This window comes from Poromitra crassiceps (genome assembly GCF_964638095.1).
Source record: "Poromitra crassiceps genome assembly, chromosome: 1".
Classification (NCBI taxonomy): Eukaryota; Metazoa; Chordata; class Actinopteri; order Beryciformes; family Melamphaidae; genus Poromitra; species Poromitra crassiceps.
In genome coordinates this window covers 18,364,189-18,382,565 of record NC_139623.1, presented here as the reverse complement: position 1 = coordinate 18,382,565, position 18,377 = coordinate 18,364,189, and the positions used below count along the sequence as shown (strand labels likewise).

Genomic DNA, 18,377 nt, shown 5'->3' with positions numbered 1-18,377 from the left:
GTGCCGAGCAGCCTGCAAGTGTTCCAGGTGCCGAGCAGCCTGTAGTCACATAACTAATCCAGCAAGACCTCAGCAGACGACTCGAAGTGTTCTGGGTGCCGAGCAGCCCATAAGTGTTCTAGGTGCCGAGCAGCCTGTAGTCAGTCAGTTTGGGGGGGGGGTTCAACGCCGAACCATGCCAACGCCGAATTATGCCGTAAGTCGCCGTGCTGCCGAGCCAACCGGCCGGCGACAAGCGTCGCTTTCCGCCCAGCGCCCGCTGCATCGCGAGGCGAGCAGACCGGTTGGCCTTTCAGGTTTCTCTCTTTTGGGGGGTTCTCCGAGCAGATGCCCTCCCGCCTCAAGAAGAGAGGCATCTTGCCACGGAGTCACTACGCCAAAGAATCAGTTGCCATGCCGCCACGCCATCAGAATTAATGCCATACCGCTTCAGGCCATGAACCCTATCGCCATGCCATACTTTAATAAAGCTTGCTGATTAACCTTACCCTCTGGTCTCTCATGATTGAAATATAATATATTATATATACTGTATATATGGTATACATTGTATACATTGTGTGTATATATATATATATATATATATATATATATATATATATTATAGTATACATTTGACTATATATATTGTATACATTATATATATATATATAGTATACATTGGACTATATATAGTGTATATACTGTATGTATATACTGTATATGTATATATTGTATACATTGGACTATATATATTGTATATATGTATATATATGTATATATTGTATACATTGGACTGCACTTGCAATGTTGTGATTTTGTCTTTTAGATATGTTCCTTTTATCACTGAATATTGATATGACGGCTAAGCAGCTGCACATTTACACTAAGACAAATTCCTCGTATGTAATCTTGCATATTGTGGCAATAAAAGATAAAACAGAACCTTAAACAGAACCTTGGAGGTTCTCTGTTGGCCGGGCAAGAGGCCCAAAAGATAACCGGTAAAAAGAAGTCCCAACATCTTGTCCCTACCACAGAAGAAACATGGCAGAAAGGGTTAACTCCGACGTATCGGACGCAGGGACATCATGTACGTCTTCAGTCATCATTCAGATGATGCTCTGTAGCTTGTAAATGGGAATATGAAATATTCTATATTGCAACTTATGCGAACACCTTAATCAAAATATTGTCTTATTTAGAATAAGGTCAATAGTAGGATCATTGCAGTCCATGTAAACATAGTCATAGATTTTGTTTAGTAATCCAGATCTAAAGTAGCAATCAAGACTCGAACATACTGTATAATTAAATCCATAAACATTAGTAATCCATTCTCTTACAGTCTACTTCATGTGCTGAAATTTTCATCACCATCTGTTTACATAATCCCATTTTATTGTTTCATTATTTTTATGATTCATATGGGTTTTTATTTCTTATTTTCATATTCCATTTGTGAGCTCACATTTTATTCCCCCCTGCTCAATCCTATTACTTTTTCTGCTGCAACAACCTCATTTTCCCATGGGGGATCGATAAAGCTTCATCGTATTAATTTGAAACATTACAACATACACTGTGAATAAATACTGTTCTATTAGGGTACCATCACATGGACTCTGTCATACACTGTGAATATAAATACTGTTCTATTAGGATACCATCACATCATGGACACATGTCAAAGCTTTATAGCATAGAATGTTTATTTGTCACAGAGCTACTCACTTCTTTATTGGCCTCCTGTTTTCACATTACTGTTCCGGGCATATATCTTCATTAGCTATCTGACTGGCCTGGCAACACGGAGGTGGAGGATGCATCAATCACCAAAAGCAGTAGATAATGGAACAGCTGATATGGGGTATTGATCTCATCCAGAGGGAGCTGACCCGCAGTCATGTTTAAGGAGCTGCCTGGGATCGGTGGAGGTGCCCGGGGTCAAGGCTACTTGCCGCAAGCATGGGAGGGGTGAGCAAAATGGAGAGCTCACAGATGTGTCCCATTCATCACCAATGAATGTCTGTGTTGATGAGCGAGATGCTTCAGGGGTGAAGGAGTGGGGGTTGTGTCACTGTGGTATGGATGTCACAGGTCACACTGGGGTACATTAATTTCAATGCCAGTCATGTAACGTTGCATTGATTTTGTGGGAAAATGTTGCAGAGAAGCTTGATTTTTTTCATTTGCATACAATGCAACTTAGAGGAAAAATCCAACCCGAATCACTGTTACAACAAGAAAGCACTCATTAGAGCGCATACCTCTGACAACACTATGCAATTGTCAGTACATTATATGCCACATTTTGGATTTTCTCCAAAAGTTAATAATTTCTTCCATACCACATTACAGCTGCAGCCACAAGACATGTTGTGTTGTGAGTAATGAATGCAACTCTTACCTTTTCCCGACAGGAAACTATCACTCTCCGGCTGTTACAATCACTACTCTCGCCAACTACAAATAAAACTAAAAACTACATACAACAAGTCTATGCAAGTTATCTGGGGCTTGAGTAAAATAGTAACTAGAAGTCACCAGATGGTGTCATATGTCAATTTGCATATCAATATTGAAATGTAAAACGCTCCGTGCACAGCACTGTAGGCTTAAAGTGTAACTTACCCCCACACCAAACACTTTTTTCAGCTTTTAACCAATATGACTTTGGGGGTGGTGTGTGAAGAATTCTGGTCAAAATTTCCACATTTGAGACCAAACTGTTGCCATTGTACCATTTGTATCATTTTCAGCCGCATAACTGGCATAAATGCCCTCTATGGGTTGAACACTGCTTTTTTTTGCCCTAAAATGAATGGGAGATTTGGTACAACCTGACGTCACGTTGTCCCAAAAGACTATGGGATTTCAAGATAGTTACTCCCCTACTCCCCCTGTACCCTTTCCCGGCTCCTCACAACTCCACGCCTATTCCCATGATGTCACAAGCATTTTCCTACCAATATGGTGCTACAATACACACTGGCTGTTTGTGTCACTTGACCTGTTAATCACCTGTTAATTGATTACAATCGCCTGTTATTTTCCTACCAACTCCTATGTAACACAATACTATCAATAAACACCACTATAATCATAAAAGGAAGGAAATGGCATTGTGTTGCTGTAAATCATTCCCAACCTTTTTCATACTAAGGAGCCCTAATTTAGTTCACATTGTGGCAATGGATCCCCATATGATGAGATTTGGTCTCTCAGATGCAAATCTGATTTTTTTTATTTTTTTTAATGTAGCCTAGATATGATTTTGTCCAGAATTCCATTAGGTTGAGAGACAACAGAGAATGCTGGAATCCTCTCAAGGACCACTGGTGGTCTTCTGTGCCCCTTTTCGCTGGGGACACACAAGTACACGGAGCTGCAGCTGCTGCACTGACGCTCTGCCTGCCTGTCTGTGACCAGCTGCTTGCCCAGTCGTATGCAGCGGTTCACGCAAACAGATGCGGGATTCCCACAATCCTGTATCCAATTTCAGATACTGATTGTGCAGAAAAATCGCACACCAGCGATTTTTGTTTGTGTTTGTTTGTTGTTGTTTTGTGAGGGCTACAAAGGGAGGAGGCTGTTTCGCCTCTATTAGCAGCCGCCAGCCGGGCCTGAGGAGGAGGGAGGAGGGAGGGGGAGAATGTTCCAGTACCCCGCTGCAGCTCTGCGCTGTGCGCTCCGCTCGAGAGGAAAAGCAGAGGTGCACTAACTTTTTACAAGAATCATGAAAAAGGGAGAAACGAAAATTAAAAACGGATTTCATGGCGCGGTATATGGCAAGTTGGACGAGGGAATGACGTGGAGAAATCTCGCATTGTGATTACATGAGCGGGGGGTTTGTCCTGACTGTTGTGCTGTGCTGCTGTAACCAGCCTCGCGTCACTAGGCTCTTTTAACGATAGTTTAAACAAGCCACATACACATACATGGGAGAAAAATAATTCAGTTTCTAGTTCGCCACTGAATGGCCAAATTGATATCACTTTCAACTATTTTGAGCAACGCTGTTTCCATACAGGCCACCAGCATTGGCTAGTTGTTGATATTTATAAAGATATTGCAGCTCTCATATAAATTATTTTCGAGGCGGTGAGCAAACTGTAATGGCATCGATTTCCGGAAAAAAATCCTGAGCTGAGCACAGCCAAAGAGTATTAGTGAGACAAGAGGAGACGTCATTTCTTGTTTTTTTCCCATAGGTTTTTTCAAATCAAGAAGCATGCCGTTTTGTTACATATCTGGGTGGTAAGTCCCCCTTTAAGTACCCCAAGGTGCCAGGAAACACACTGTAACAAATGTAGTCTACTCCACCATGCATTCTCAAGGAGAAGCTTTATTACACAGATCAAAAAGAATAGCTGATGCGAACCTGACGAAGCTACGGTGTCACCATTTTTTTTTATTTGTCTCATAAAGTAATGGCATTAACGTCATTCTGGGAAATGTAGGAAGTTGCATTTTTCAAACTAGTGGGGCAGACAGAGAGGGACTGGGACCGGGAGTACCTTCACCCTCTAACTAAAAGTACTGTAGAGCAAAAATGTAAATTATACCACATGACAGCATAAGTGTAACAGGGTGAATTTTCACTGTAAGGGTCACTGAGATTATGAGACATGTAGTATAGAAAAGAAAATTAAAGGACAATTCCAGTGTGATTATTATTTTTTGCTAAATACTCTCATAGCCACAAATAAAAAATATTGGTAAATCAGTTTTGCCATAGGCTACTTCTGGCTCATTCACTCCAACTCCAAACAGCATTCCGTCAATCACAACCATGATGTATTATATTATCTGTAAGCAGGGTATCATTCACCCCTGCCCAACCCCCCTTCTACTTGCTTTTCAAGATGGCACAGAAAGTGCTGAGAGGCTATGGGTGTTGACATTCAGTATTGCTTCAGGGAGTCCAGAAGTTACCCTGTGAATGCGACCAAGCGGTGAGGGGGGAGGGGTGGTGGGGAGGCTACAGGTTGTATCAACAGTGGAAATGACCTTGATTGATGGGTAGCATTTGTATACTGCAAACTAACGAAAAGGCATTGAAATGACAATGAAAGGTAGCGTGAAGGGGGTTAGCTATGGGTTGGCTATGGTTTGGATCACTGGGTTTAGATGCTGATTTGGGGTGGGTAAACTAAGTGTTGATTAGTGGGGGTTGGTTAAGGTTTGAGTTTTTCTCAGTGGCTTGCTTACCTTCTTGTATCTGGGAATAGGGAGCTGATTTCCAGCAAACATAAAGCAGCAATACACAGAAGATGAAAGCATGCAAGAGAGTAAAATGGAGGAGAGAAAAAAAGACAAAAAAAAACATTTGAAATTAAAGTTCAAGTAAAGCATGTACAAGGAAAAAAACAAAAAGCGAAACCACAGTTAATTAATAACTGCCTATTAATTCTCGTCAACCGAAAACTAAGTTTGATGCCTCGGTTGTTTTCTGAAATGGTTTACACAGTTGAGAATAGAAGAGACAAGCACTGCTGAACAGATGTTTGTAAATATATTCTGTGAATGAGGTCACAGCGAATCTTTTTTAAGACTTCAACCAGCAAAGATCACCATACACTCGTAAGGTATTTCATTTTCAGGGGCTCCTCTAGCCGATTCATAACCTCTCTGTATTCTAATGAACTGCACTTTGCTATAAATTACCTGCAGTTGGAGCAGTATGGAGCACATGGGTGACTAATTGACGACATGTAAACAAAACAAAACCAGCTTTCAATTGGCATGCTGCAACATGGATTACTTCAGCATGTATTTCTCCCAACAAATTTCCCATGGAATTCAAAAAGTGTGACAAGCTTCTAGTGCCAAATACAAGTATGACGTGTGTTTTTTGTGTGTGTCTTTTGCAGGCTCCGATATCTCCAAGCGTCACAAGTGGAAGTCTATCAACGCAAGTGGCAACCACTGCATTGAATGTGCCAATGTCGAGGGCAGTCCACGAGAATAAGTCATAAATGCACAAGTTTTATTTTTAAACACATCTACTCTACACATATACTGTAGGCCTACAACTAGAACACAGAAATGATGAAAGAAAATAAGAAATGAACAGAAAGGCATGAACAAGGCCAGCTTACAAGATTTATGGATTTGTATCGGTTGTAATGGAAATGTCCTGGAAGCCATGAAAGCTGGCGTGGCATATCTGTCTGTCCGGCAGCTCTGCTGAGAGCGTCCAGCACAGCGGTAGGTTCTGGTTAGCTTAGCGGGAGTGTGACTCACTGGCAGAGCTTCAGCTGGCTCGGCAACTGAAATCTCTTTGTCCCAACATGAGAAGGTTAATCTCAGGCACTTCATCTTGTAGGACGGGGCCCTTCAAGAATATACTTTGAGCTCCCCTTGCAGGAGCTGAGAAAGTATATTTCTAGGACAGAGTAGTTGTAGCAGGAATGTGATTCTGGACCTTAATACTGAATGTATCAGAGAGTATGGGCCGTATTCTCCCACAGGCCTTCGGCGCTAAAACGGGCCTTAAACGCAAAAAAATGTGCCTTGCGCCTGCCTCGGGAAGATATCAATATGGCTTTACGCTGCCAAATGCGCTTTAGGCCGAATGGGCGTGGCGCAGTCCCAGAATGGCCGAGAATGGGCGTGTCGGCCTTAAATACCGGCCTAATGATATCTTCCCACCTGGTGTAAATTTAGCGCTTATCGCTTTTGAAAACCAGGCCTATTCAGTGCGCCAGTTGCGCGGAGCGCTCCCCTCTGGCTCTCCTCTATCACCTTTCTCTGTGTCACTCTCTCCCTCTCTCCTCAGTTTGACAGGCACAATATGACTGTCTCTCTCTGACTCCCTCGCTCAGACAGACACAACACACGTCCCATAGAAAAAAGCAGTTGTAAGTTCACTGCCTGTGAATGTCCCAGCATGCAATGGGCTACTCCATTTCGCTACTAAATAGCAACCAAATGAGCCGAAATAGATATAAAGGTTGATCTAAATAATGTGTAATGGTAACACAACCTGCAATTGTAGAACATTTCAATATTGGACCAAATAAAACATCGAAATGAAAACACCACCCTATGTGAAACCTATATGTCATCCTGGGCCTATATATATCCCTTGTCGATTTAACGTGATTTAGATAAGTGACAGCGTAACGCGCTTCTACTGTCATGTCCTACTGTGATGTCCACTCCAATAAATTGGCTCTACTTCACATTTTAGTTTTACAATAAAAACACATTTATGCAATGACTTTACATAATGTAGGCTATATTTATGTGCATATCCTACCATCCTAGCAGGGGAGAGAAAACGATATCTTTCTGGACAAACTTTCACCAATCTAATTAATCTCATCATATAGGGATAGGCTATATTTTTCTAGCTGATGCCTTTAGAACATTCTTTTCACTTTGATCTTGCTATAGTGTAGCGTATTTACATGCTTGCAGTATTTAAACTGCAGTTAGATTGGTTTGAGAAGCATAATAATATGGAATAATAGCCTATATATGGAGACAGACAGACGGGATGAAGGGAGGGGGGGGGGGCAGAGCACTTGGCTTTGTCTGGTTTTACTGGACCACTGGAATTGGAGCTTAAAAGGCAAGCATGTGATTCGTTTATTGCACTTATCCAATGAGCATGACGGTGCATAATTTTATGCTTAAAAGGCGTGGTTGTAATGCTTTAGGCTGCGTGTAGCGCCAACACCAAGATATCAAGTGCGCTGGTCCACGCCCACTGATCAGTGCTGCGCCAGGCGCTCGGCCTAGAAACTACGCCGATGCAACGATAGGGGCCTATGTGTATGGCACAGTACATAGTAAAAAATACATTCCTGTTAGCTTTGTAAAGTAGCCAAACACACACGTGTAACACTAGATGCCTTTCTCCAGTGAGTCCTTGACAGAATGCTCAACCGAGAGAGCGGGAAATATTCCATTGTTCTTCTGCGCACTGTGCACAGTCTTGCCAGGCCGCTCTCCAGTCAGCTGAGACCACATGGGACGGCGATCTGGACCCCTGGAGAGGACAAGGCTGTGCCAACACTGTGCTGCTGTTTGGGTCCTTTGTTGAAGCCTGTGCTGAGTTTTCCTTGGGGGCAGTTGGTGTATCAGAGGGGAACACCCAGGTGACTTTTGCTACTGCCCCTACTACATACTGGCATTCTTGCCAAATCCCCCGCCTTTCCCAGGTGATTCCCGGTTTTCCTGGTGGTGGTCTCCCAGGGTTTGATTTCTGCAGATTTTTGATCACATTTCAAAAACTGCCCATTTACTCTACTATATTTTGTTAGAGATAGTAGTACAATAAATCTCAGCCGATACTATCACTGCTGTTTTCCAATAGTCAACAAAATGATGTTCTCGCTTCTGATTACTTCCTATTACACCATGTCTCCATGTCTGTCCAGACTCATACAAGCACAAATACCTTGAAGCCCACAGCACAGTGGTGTGGCCATTCAGCCTTATGGCACTTAAGGCAATGTTTGGAGTACCTCAACAACACGGCTAATTGTTTTCAACATGGAAAATAATCCCACCCCTCGAACGCCGACTCTCTGCCTTCCTATGGCCCATTTGTCCCTAGCCCCACCCCTTACTGATCACGCCCCCTCCAACCTCCCACCACCCACGCCCCCCTAAACATTCCCCCAACCCACCCCTCGAATCCTGACTCTCAATGACCTTTGTATCTCTAGCTACATTCCCTTTTCCCATCCCCGCCCCCTTCCTTGACCCCCACACCCCCTCTCATCACCCAGATCCCCCTAGCCACTCTCTCTAGTTTCGACCCTCTACGACCTTCCTATTCCTAGCTATGGCCCTAGCCCCACCCCTTTCCCTCACCACACCCCTTCCCACCACCAACACCCCTAGCAACTCCCCCTACACACCCCTCGAATCCCGACTCTCTATGACCTTCCTATCCCTAGCTATGGCACCTTTTACCTAGCCCCGCCCCTTCCTTGGAACAGATGGACATGCGGCCACAGTGACCTTGAACTTTGTCCACCAAAATCTAACCAGTTCATCCTTGAGTCCAAGTGGATGTTTGAGCCAAATTTGAAGAAATTCCCTCAGAGAGATCACGTTAACGAGCATGAAACGTGTGGTCGTGAGGTCACAGTGACCTTGAACTTTGATATTTGACCACCAAAATCTAATCAGTTCATCCTTGAGTGCAAATTGATGTTTGAGCTAAATTTGAAGAAACTACGAATCGAGTGCACGTGCAGACTGGAGATGATGCGCCATGGCTGCAGTTATGGAAATTGCCTGCTCCATGGGCTCCCAAAATCAGAAGCCAGACAGACAGACACTGCCCACCCACCTAGGCGGTGTAGGCGCCATCACAGTTGCTCGAGTGACATCACTGATGACATCACAACTGCCTAAGTGACATCACAGCTGAGCAATCACAGTTGCTCGAGTGATATCACTGATGACATCACAATTGCTCAAGTGACATCACTGATGACATCACTGTGACATCACTTCCGTCACAAATCATGACGGACACATACCGATCCCACAGACACCACCCACTTAGTCAATTTTAACTAAAGAAGATTCCGTCATGGCGTTCCTGAAACTTAATTTTCATTTCCAACTGTCTGTTGTGTCTCAAGTAGAGTTTGAAATGATTATTCATGCTTTGAGGTAGGCAGGACAGAGTGGTATCCTTGATTAAAATAATTTGCTACCCCCGCTCCTGTCAGTTGTCTACAGAGGCTATGACTTGTAAGAAATGCATGTAGGAAAATGACTATATAACTGAGGATGTCATCCAGGGTTGGTTTGCATTTCATTTATCATATCCATAGATTTAAAAATACAAATATAACAAACTGAAGAGTAAGGCGTTCTTAGAATTCCATTTCTGGGATTCAAATAATACAGGCTCAAAATCTGATCCCAACCCTTTTTTCCTTCTCTGTTTTGTCAAAAAATAGTGTCATGAACTCATAATGTATGCTATCCCCAGAGAACAGTTAACACTGAGTTTGCAAGTGCAATGACATACTGTAGTTTACTAATGAAGTAGGAGTTGTCTGTCAAAACAATGCTTTACTCTATTTTTCAGATGGGGACATGTGAACGAGCCAACAGCAAGGACACGGTACATCAAAGCAATGCAAGATCATCACACAGATTTTCAAGTGCAGACTTCAGGCCTCATGCTCAACACGTCTTTACCATGGACTGATGCTTCACCATAAGAATTGTTACTTGTGCTTGTTGCCACGGCAGAGGTGTGCTAGAGATAAAATGCCCCTTTACACTTAAAGAGATAGCTCTATTGTCAACAGCTTCAACACTGACACAAACCTCTCTGCACATATTACACACAGTCGCACACTTATACCTGGCATGTATGTTGCACAATTCATAATTCATTGCATTTTCAACTTCAACATGTTTGGGCATAAGGACCTGAAAGTTGAAGTTTGAGAATGCCAGGCGTTTTACAGAAAACATGTGAATTCCAGTGTTTCTCACGTTGGCTGCAGTGGAGTGGTGGTGTGTGAATTAACTGTACTGTACAAAAAGGGAATTTTGAGCCAATTAAAATAATGTAAAGGTTTTAATAAATTAATTTAAAGTGTTAAAGTAAACTGTACAGAAGCAACATGGTCTGAAATGTAATGTATTCTAATAAAACCTTTTGATGTTTAAAACAATCTATGAATTCTTGATTAAACAATATACCACAATGCATAACCTGACCCCTTTTTTTACAAGTTGTACTTTATGGCTCATTTCCACCACATTTTACAGCCCTGCACAGCTCGTCACCACTCGGCTCTACTTGTTTCAACCCGATGGACGTTTTGCTTCCACCGCTGGTCATCTGCCCCCGCCCACCCCCGACCACACCTGGTCGTCATAGCGACCGCATATCTGCCCTCCGCCCATAACCGAAGTAGTAGTAGTATAACGTTAAAATAAAATCCATACACAGAACTTTTAAACTGTTTATGAAATACTGGTGCCTCTAAATGACCTACAGTGTACATGGGCAAATGTGACAATCGGCCAGGAGAATGGATATCACTTTGTTGTTAGTCAAACTCACATGCATGCGCTGCGCGAGGGACGGGGGTTGCGCTACAGAGTGAAGCCTCTACCCCGGCGGCCTCTCACCAGGCAAGACCGCGGCTTCACCAAAGCCCCGCCTGCGGCCTAGCGGAGCCGACGCTGCACACAGCTACAAAGGGCTTCCTGAGGAGCGGATTTTTTTCTCTCTCAAAACAATTGAAAACTACCGTCATGTTAAGCTGAGTGAGGAGATCGCTTTTATTTCACCAGCGCCGAAGGCAGCAACACAAAAGACTGATGGAAATAACATAACAGAAGAAGGTAAGCCCCCTGCCCCACTAAACTGGTATGCAGCTTCAGTCAGTAGATTAAACACGATTCTGCCTGACCAATCAGTCGTCTGCAGTGTTTTCACGTCACCGTATGAACCCGGGTTCACAGCGCTGGAACCTCAACAGAGCAGGGACTAAAAGCAGCACGACTCAACCCCGACTCAACCCGGGCTGTCCACGTTTTTGATCGGTGGAATGAGACAAAAAAGCGAGACGAGCTGGGCGGGGCCGCGTTGGTACCAGCGGTGGAAATGGGCCATTACATCTCTCCTTTACGCCACAAAAGACAAACATGTAGCCATTTGACAACATTTGTTGAGTCACCAAACAAATCACATTTTAAGACAATGAGCCTCTTCTGCATTCTCAGTCTCTGTCCATACTGCTGGGTATTTCTTCTCAGTGCTTGGGTCTGTTCAAATCGTGTAACATGGTAGAGCCTCTTCCTCTTGTCAGGTGAACTGACATAGGAAAATATTGTTGGCACAAAGTCAGGGCTGAGAGGGTTTTTGTTTTTTGTGCCTGGTGAGAGAGAAGGGAGGGTTTCATTAGCACACGTGATAATAGTGAGAAACAATGGTATTGTAACATGGAACCTGACACATAGCTAATTTATTACTTGGCACATCACCTATGACATCACAGCTGCAGTTATGACATAGTTGTAGTGACACCTTCGATGACCTCATAGTTGCAGTGACAACATCGATGACCTCACAGCGGAGTGACACAGATTATGGAGGTCAAGTCCATGACATCAGATCCTTAGGTCGCGGGTTCACATCCGGCCCGTTGGTGTTCCAATGTGCATGGTCTCATCAGTCGGTAAAAGAGGGCCTTTTCTATAGTCATCATTCTACCAAATGATGATACCATACATATCTGCGAGCCTGATTCAAACCGGTGGCCTCAGGATCTGTCATGGACCAGACCCCGTCATCGTTGATGTCATCAACTGTGATGTCACTCGAGCAACTGTGAGGCCATCGACGATGTCACTGCAACTGTGAGGTCGATGATGTCATAAGTGATGTCATAAGTGCAGTTGTGATGTCATACATGCCAAGATATAAATAAGCGATGTTCTGTTCTGTGTAGTTCGATTGCTAAGTACTTGATCGCTGCATTACCTCATCTAGGATTGCCCCAATAAAATATCAATGATCAATCAGGTAGGTACTTTTATTAATCCCCAAGGGGAAATTCCCTGTGGGTTCCAATTCAAATAACCCAGCACATAATAAGTGGAAGGTAGAACTTCCTTACAGTTATGTATGATTATTAATGTAGCCACTTTGAAAGCCTTGAAAATGCATCACTTTGGGTGAGCTGTTGGATGTTGACTGGGCACAGATGGAGGGGATTTCAATCAATATTGAACACACATACGATTGCTATCTTTCTATGTAAAAATGATATAACTAATATTTTGCTTAAAGTAATAGTGAGTTAACAAATTAATGACATGGGTCTGGTGATTAGAAAGGGTTAGGGTTATGAATGGATGGGGATTCACTGATAGTTTATTTGTTTATTTAAACGGATCCCCATTAGCTGATGCTAATTTGATAGTTTGTTTGTAAAGTCTTGTAGGCTATGTCAGATGGGTTAACGTAACAACCAGCTCACATTTTAACATTATCTGAACCATTCCTTCCAATGAAATGCACAAGCTTAAGATTTTATATTTAGCCAGTTCAGTTAGGCTACGTTTAGCATTAGGGCTGCCACAAACGATTATTTTGATAGTCGACTAGTCACCGATTATTTTAACGATTAGTCGACTAATCGGATCATATCGCACAATTACTCAATCGCTCTGATTTAGCTATCATCATCAGCTTCTAAATTTAGCTTCAAGTTGTTTTAAGCATGTGCCAAATAAAAATAAAGACAATTAATAGATAATTCACTCAGAAATAATATTTTCATGAACTTTAAAGTTTAGAGCATGTAGCAGCATATTTATTTCTGGCATCAATGTACTTGCATGTAATAAATGTAATATAGGCCTAGTGCAAATTGCAAAACTGCAAAATAGTACACATTGAAATTGAAAACATATAGTGCAATGAAATATGTACTATCCATTGAATGAATAATGCAAAATAAAATTAGGGCACTACTACGTGGCATGGAAATGGAACCAAAAACTATTCACAAAAAAAAATTGTTTCAGTCTTCTCAGGCATCAAACAAATTTTTAAATGTCGTAAGTAGAGTGCAAACTGCGGAGTAAAATGAGGTTTCCAGTATTCCCGTCAGCAACACATGAGCTTAACGTTGCTATGAGATGACAACGTTACAGCAGGCTTTTAACGTTAATAACGTTAGCCAATAGCTAACGTTAGCAGCTAACGTTGCGGTTGCCAGTGAGCTAACAAGCTAATTAGCCTTCATCTGCATTCGCCACAACGTGCTTCCTTTTGAGATGCTCGCGCATCATACTCGTGCTGCCATGATAAGCGAGTTCAGCTTATTTAGCAGATTTTGCACTTCACATTATTGTGGGTGAAATGCTCCCACACTTTGGACGTAGTATGAGGACGGCTAGACATTTTTTCTGTGGAGAAGCACTGGGAGCTGCTTGTTGTTTTTCCGGTCACGGTGATGTCACGTTTTCCCCGGATGATGGGTACTGCGGATGTGCATCAAAGACAGGACGGAGATGCCTGGATGCCAAGCCAGCCAGTGAGGCCATCACAGGCAGCACCTTCGCGGAAACAAAACAAAAGTTTTTTTCTTTTTTTCAGCTCCAAAAAAAACATGCGATTACGTCGACTACCAAATTCGTCGGCGACGATTTAAATCGTCGACGTCGTTGCGACTAGTCGACTAATCGTGGCAGCCTTATTTAGCATCTTCGATTTAGCAGGCTAACGCTAGTTCCATTATTCACCTTTGAACTCACCTGTGACAAAATGTACACTGCAGAGACGACTAGCTTCGTTTGGTGTCCAGTCAGCCCTCTTAATTGCTGCAAGCCATTTGTGACGTCTGTTTTCTTCTTTAGGAATTCTATAAAACGATACATTTTTATCTCCTTTTTTGTTTTCGCACCCCACCGCACAGCATAGCACAGGCATGTTTGAGGCTAAACTCCAGTCTGAAGCCGCTTTAACTGAGGGTCCTCGCCGGGACCAATATGGCGGCAGCCAACGTTTCACCTAGGAATAAAAATCAACCCCGACGTGACGTCAGCTGCAAGGCATCTATTTAAGGTTAAAAGAATAATCACAAAACGGGTCTGCTCTGGCCAGCACATAGCAGTTATTCATTGGTTCTTACTGAATATCCTTGTGGGAATGTGTATTAAGAATTTGATGTTTATTTATAGAGCACTTTCAATAAACAGAGTTGGCAAGCTTGACAGAAAATAGGAGACACAAAACCAGATAGACAGACAACCAAGGGTAATGAATACAAAAGAACAAGCAAACCTCCAAGAGTGCCAAAGCTTGTGTGGGAGGAGCGGCCAATGAAAGGGCAGTCTGTAGGAGCAGTAAGAGAATGAAACAGGTAGGCGGTGCTGAATAAATGGCTCTTGAGTCTGGAATTAAATACTGAGACCCACTGCTCCTGGCTGCCCCCCGGAGGAAGGACAAGCCTCGATGGGATAAATGCAGAGACTATATTTCACCGGCCACCGTCAGCATGTGTGTGTGGCTGGCTGCATGCATGTGTTGTGGTTTGTCGTGTGACAAATAAAGACGGGTTGGTCCATCCAGTTCTCTCTCAATAAACCAGTAAAGAGAGAAGTGCAGAATTGCAGCAGCCACAGAGCAATGCCGCAGTCAACTGAGTTTCTCTATTTTGGCAAAGGAGAGGAAATGCCTAATCATGGAGATATTTCTAATGGCCTATGTCCACCAGCTGTGGTACGGGTCGGTGCGGGTGCCTGAACAGACCATGTAACCTTGTCAGACACATGCGGATCAGGCAAAGTATTTCTTCCGTACGGCATCTATTACTGTAACTTCACATTTTTATCCGAAAGTTTTCATTTTGTTTTAGCTGGCCTGACACTACTGCACCTACTGCAGCCGTGAGAAAAGGGAAAAGGGAGGGGGAAGAGACCGCCTGCAGCCATGGAGAAACGCGGGTTGAGAGTGCGATATAAAAGTTTAAAAGGTGATGCTGCTGCTACCACCTGCTGCTTTCCTGGGTAACAAAACACGTGTACTAGTGGGACCTTTGATGTAAAAAAGGTATAAGACTGCTTTCTCACTGGGAACGATTGCTATCGTTCCATTTCGTTCCGTGCCCGGGCACGAAACGAAATGCAAGGTTCACACTCATCAAACGTTCCGGATCTGGGGTCAATTTGGGGACAAGTGTGCTCGGGAATGGTCCCGGGTAGCCAGTGTGAAAGCATCCTAATTATACTGGACGCTCTGCAGATGCAGCGTTGTTTGTAAATGTTCAGCAAAGATGGCAGCAAGGCACCAATGATCTTTTCTGAAGTTCACACTATCCTGTTCATTCTGTCTCTCCTACGCTCTGCTTTTGCCAAACCAGGAAGTGATGCAGTAAGTGAGTATATGCTTTAAATGGTGGTGGCTCATTGTAAAGTCGATGTACGAGACACACCATTGTCAAGCTGTGAAAAAATGTATGCCTGGTGACTGGTCTTAGTGAGAAGAATGCTTAAGCCTAGATGGTGCAACCGGCTATCTATTAGGTCGGACTTAGAATGGCAAACCAACTTAGATTAAGACCAGACGTAAGCCTTGTTGGTGCAACCGGCCAGTGGCTGGAACTGAATCTGGAATATATGAAGCTCCAGATTATGTACACAGCATTTCACAGTGGATTGCTTCTCCAGCCACACTGCGATGTGCTGAACAGTATTAGTGAACTGCCTTTCCCTTTCAATGTTTTGATGATCCTACCCGGCCCCCACCATTGAACTATCCCTCTAGGCATCATATCCCACCTTAAAAAAATCATTTTTCAGCCACAAATGCATCAAATTACAGAAGCAAGATGCCATTTCCTTGAGACTTTAAAAATCACTGGTATCATGGAATAACCCTAGTATCAACTCTTCTAGCAGGTTGTGAGTCACTCCAATACAATTCCCTCAGGGGCAGCTAAGGCAGTCTATGTATGAGTGAAACCAACCAAAGTGAGTCTTAGTGTGAAGAAAAAACTTTATCTGTGTTGGACCCATCATGATTCCAGACAGCCCAGCTGCTTCAGCCAATGGAGATGGCTACCATACGAGGAAGAGCTGTTATCTCTCGTGCAGCCCTGAGCTATTTCTGGCTCTCTTTGAATGTGCACATGCATGTATTCCCTTTAAATCAATTACTAGCAATTTCAAATGGCACAAATGGACTAATTTCAGCCATGTGAGCTATTACAGGGGATTTCCCCCCTGTGGCTTAATTCAATAAGTGGGGTGAGGAGCCTGTCAAGATGGTACAGCTCAATGGAGTGACATTAGCCAGCGAGGATCAAGTCAAACTGTGACTGTAAATTATGAACCTCAAATGAACAATGTTCATTTGGGACCAGACAGATGAAGGACCTCCTCGTTCTAGCCAAGCAAATCATAAATGTTAGGATACGTCTGTCATTATGTTCACATTGTGAAATGGGTGCTCCAGTGACTTCATCATGGGTAACTTCAGTAGTGTGGAACGCTTTAATGTGTGCTGTATGATGGGAGAATGTTCCTCATCTGTCAGCAGAGCTTCCTTTACACAGCTCTAAGGGTTCAAGGTGCCTACTAAATCAAGGCTTTATTATGCTATATTTATCTTAATTGAATCATTTCATGGAATAAGTAAACAGCCATAAATGACATACTATTATCTTTCTAATAACTTAATTTGATTGACAGATGCCAAGATAGACATCGCTTGCAGCTCCCATGTGTGCACGCACCCGCATGCTTAATTGAAGCAGTATTTGATGTCACTGTAATGTCTTTACTTCAGATTGAATGTCAGGTTTCCCCCTCAAGTAGTGATTTGCTCAATGGCATGGGTGTCAGTGAAACAAAGTGCATGTTTGCAAGGTAAATAAAATACCCCTATGAGATGACATACTGTATCTCACATGATGTTATCTCATAGGTAAATACCCTTATTAGATAACATCAGGTAGCCTATATCAGAATGTCCCCTTTGTAATCCAGCAGCAAAATAAAGAAATAAACCTCACTTTACCTAGCAATAAGAGACAATTTAAACTTGCAAAATTGGTTTTCATTAAAAAGAAAAGTATCATGTAGCTCTAGCTCTCACTATGTCGACATGTCAGCTCATGTCAAGGCAAAAGCTTTAATTAAATGTTAACAAGGGAAAGTCTATGGGGCTATCTGTGCTAAAAATTGGCCTCAGTGTTGTATTTGCACTAGCGACCAAAGTTATTTTTGTGGTCAGTCAGGTGGATAAGACAGAGATTGGCCTCTAGTCAAGTAACAGTGAATTACTCAGTCCTTTGTTTTAACTTGTTTTTTATTGGCTTCAGACTGTAATGTGAGAGGAGAAAGAAAAAGGAGGGACAGTATGGTACAGATGATGATCTGCAACTCAGGCAAGTTGGAGGGCAATAACGCAAGTAGTATTTTGTATGTGTTGTGTTGAGAGGGTGAATGGAGGGAAAAATGAGAAGGCATAACATTAAAATATTGGATGAGGGGAAATATTTCTCCCTAAACTCTCCCTTCTCCTCTCTCCTCAAAAACATTGTCATTGTCATTGTTGTTGCTGCTTGACGTTGATTCATTTTTTTCATGCCACGATGGTTTGTTTAGAACCTATTTAACCACAAAATCACGTCCCGTTTGGTGTGAATATAATTGGGCGAATAATTTGCTTGCAAATTATTCTGTATTTTCCCAAAGTTTATTTGCATCTCCCCGGTGTGTAACAGCCTTTATTCGAATGAAAATGCAAGAGATAAATGGTATTAATGGGAAGATTATAATTTTTTATAATTAAAATAAAAAGGAGAAATAGCTTATATTCCCCCCCAAAGCCTATTAAGTTTCTTTTGTTTTGCCCCCCCCTTTAGTTTCCTTGTTTTGAC

General features: G+C 42.7%; 1 protein-coding gene across 1 annotated transcript in view; it reads right to left on the bottom strand.

The window, feature by feature from the left end:
* The window catches only part of doc2b (double C2-like domains, beta), a gene marked incomplete at its 3' end in the record, with an annotated part of 377,287 nt that overhangs the window by 174,091 nt on the left and 184,819 nt on the right, over positions 1–18,377 (bottom strand). The window contains exon 3 of the mRNA XM_083636172.1: positions 5,194–5,217. Coding sequence (XP_083492298.1) covers positions 5,194–5,217 — 24 coding nt within the window. The remainder of the gene's footprint in view (positions 1–5,193; positions 5,218–18,377) is intronic.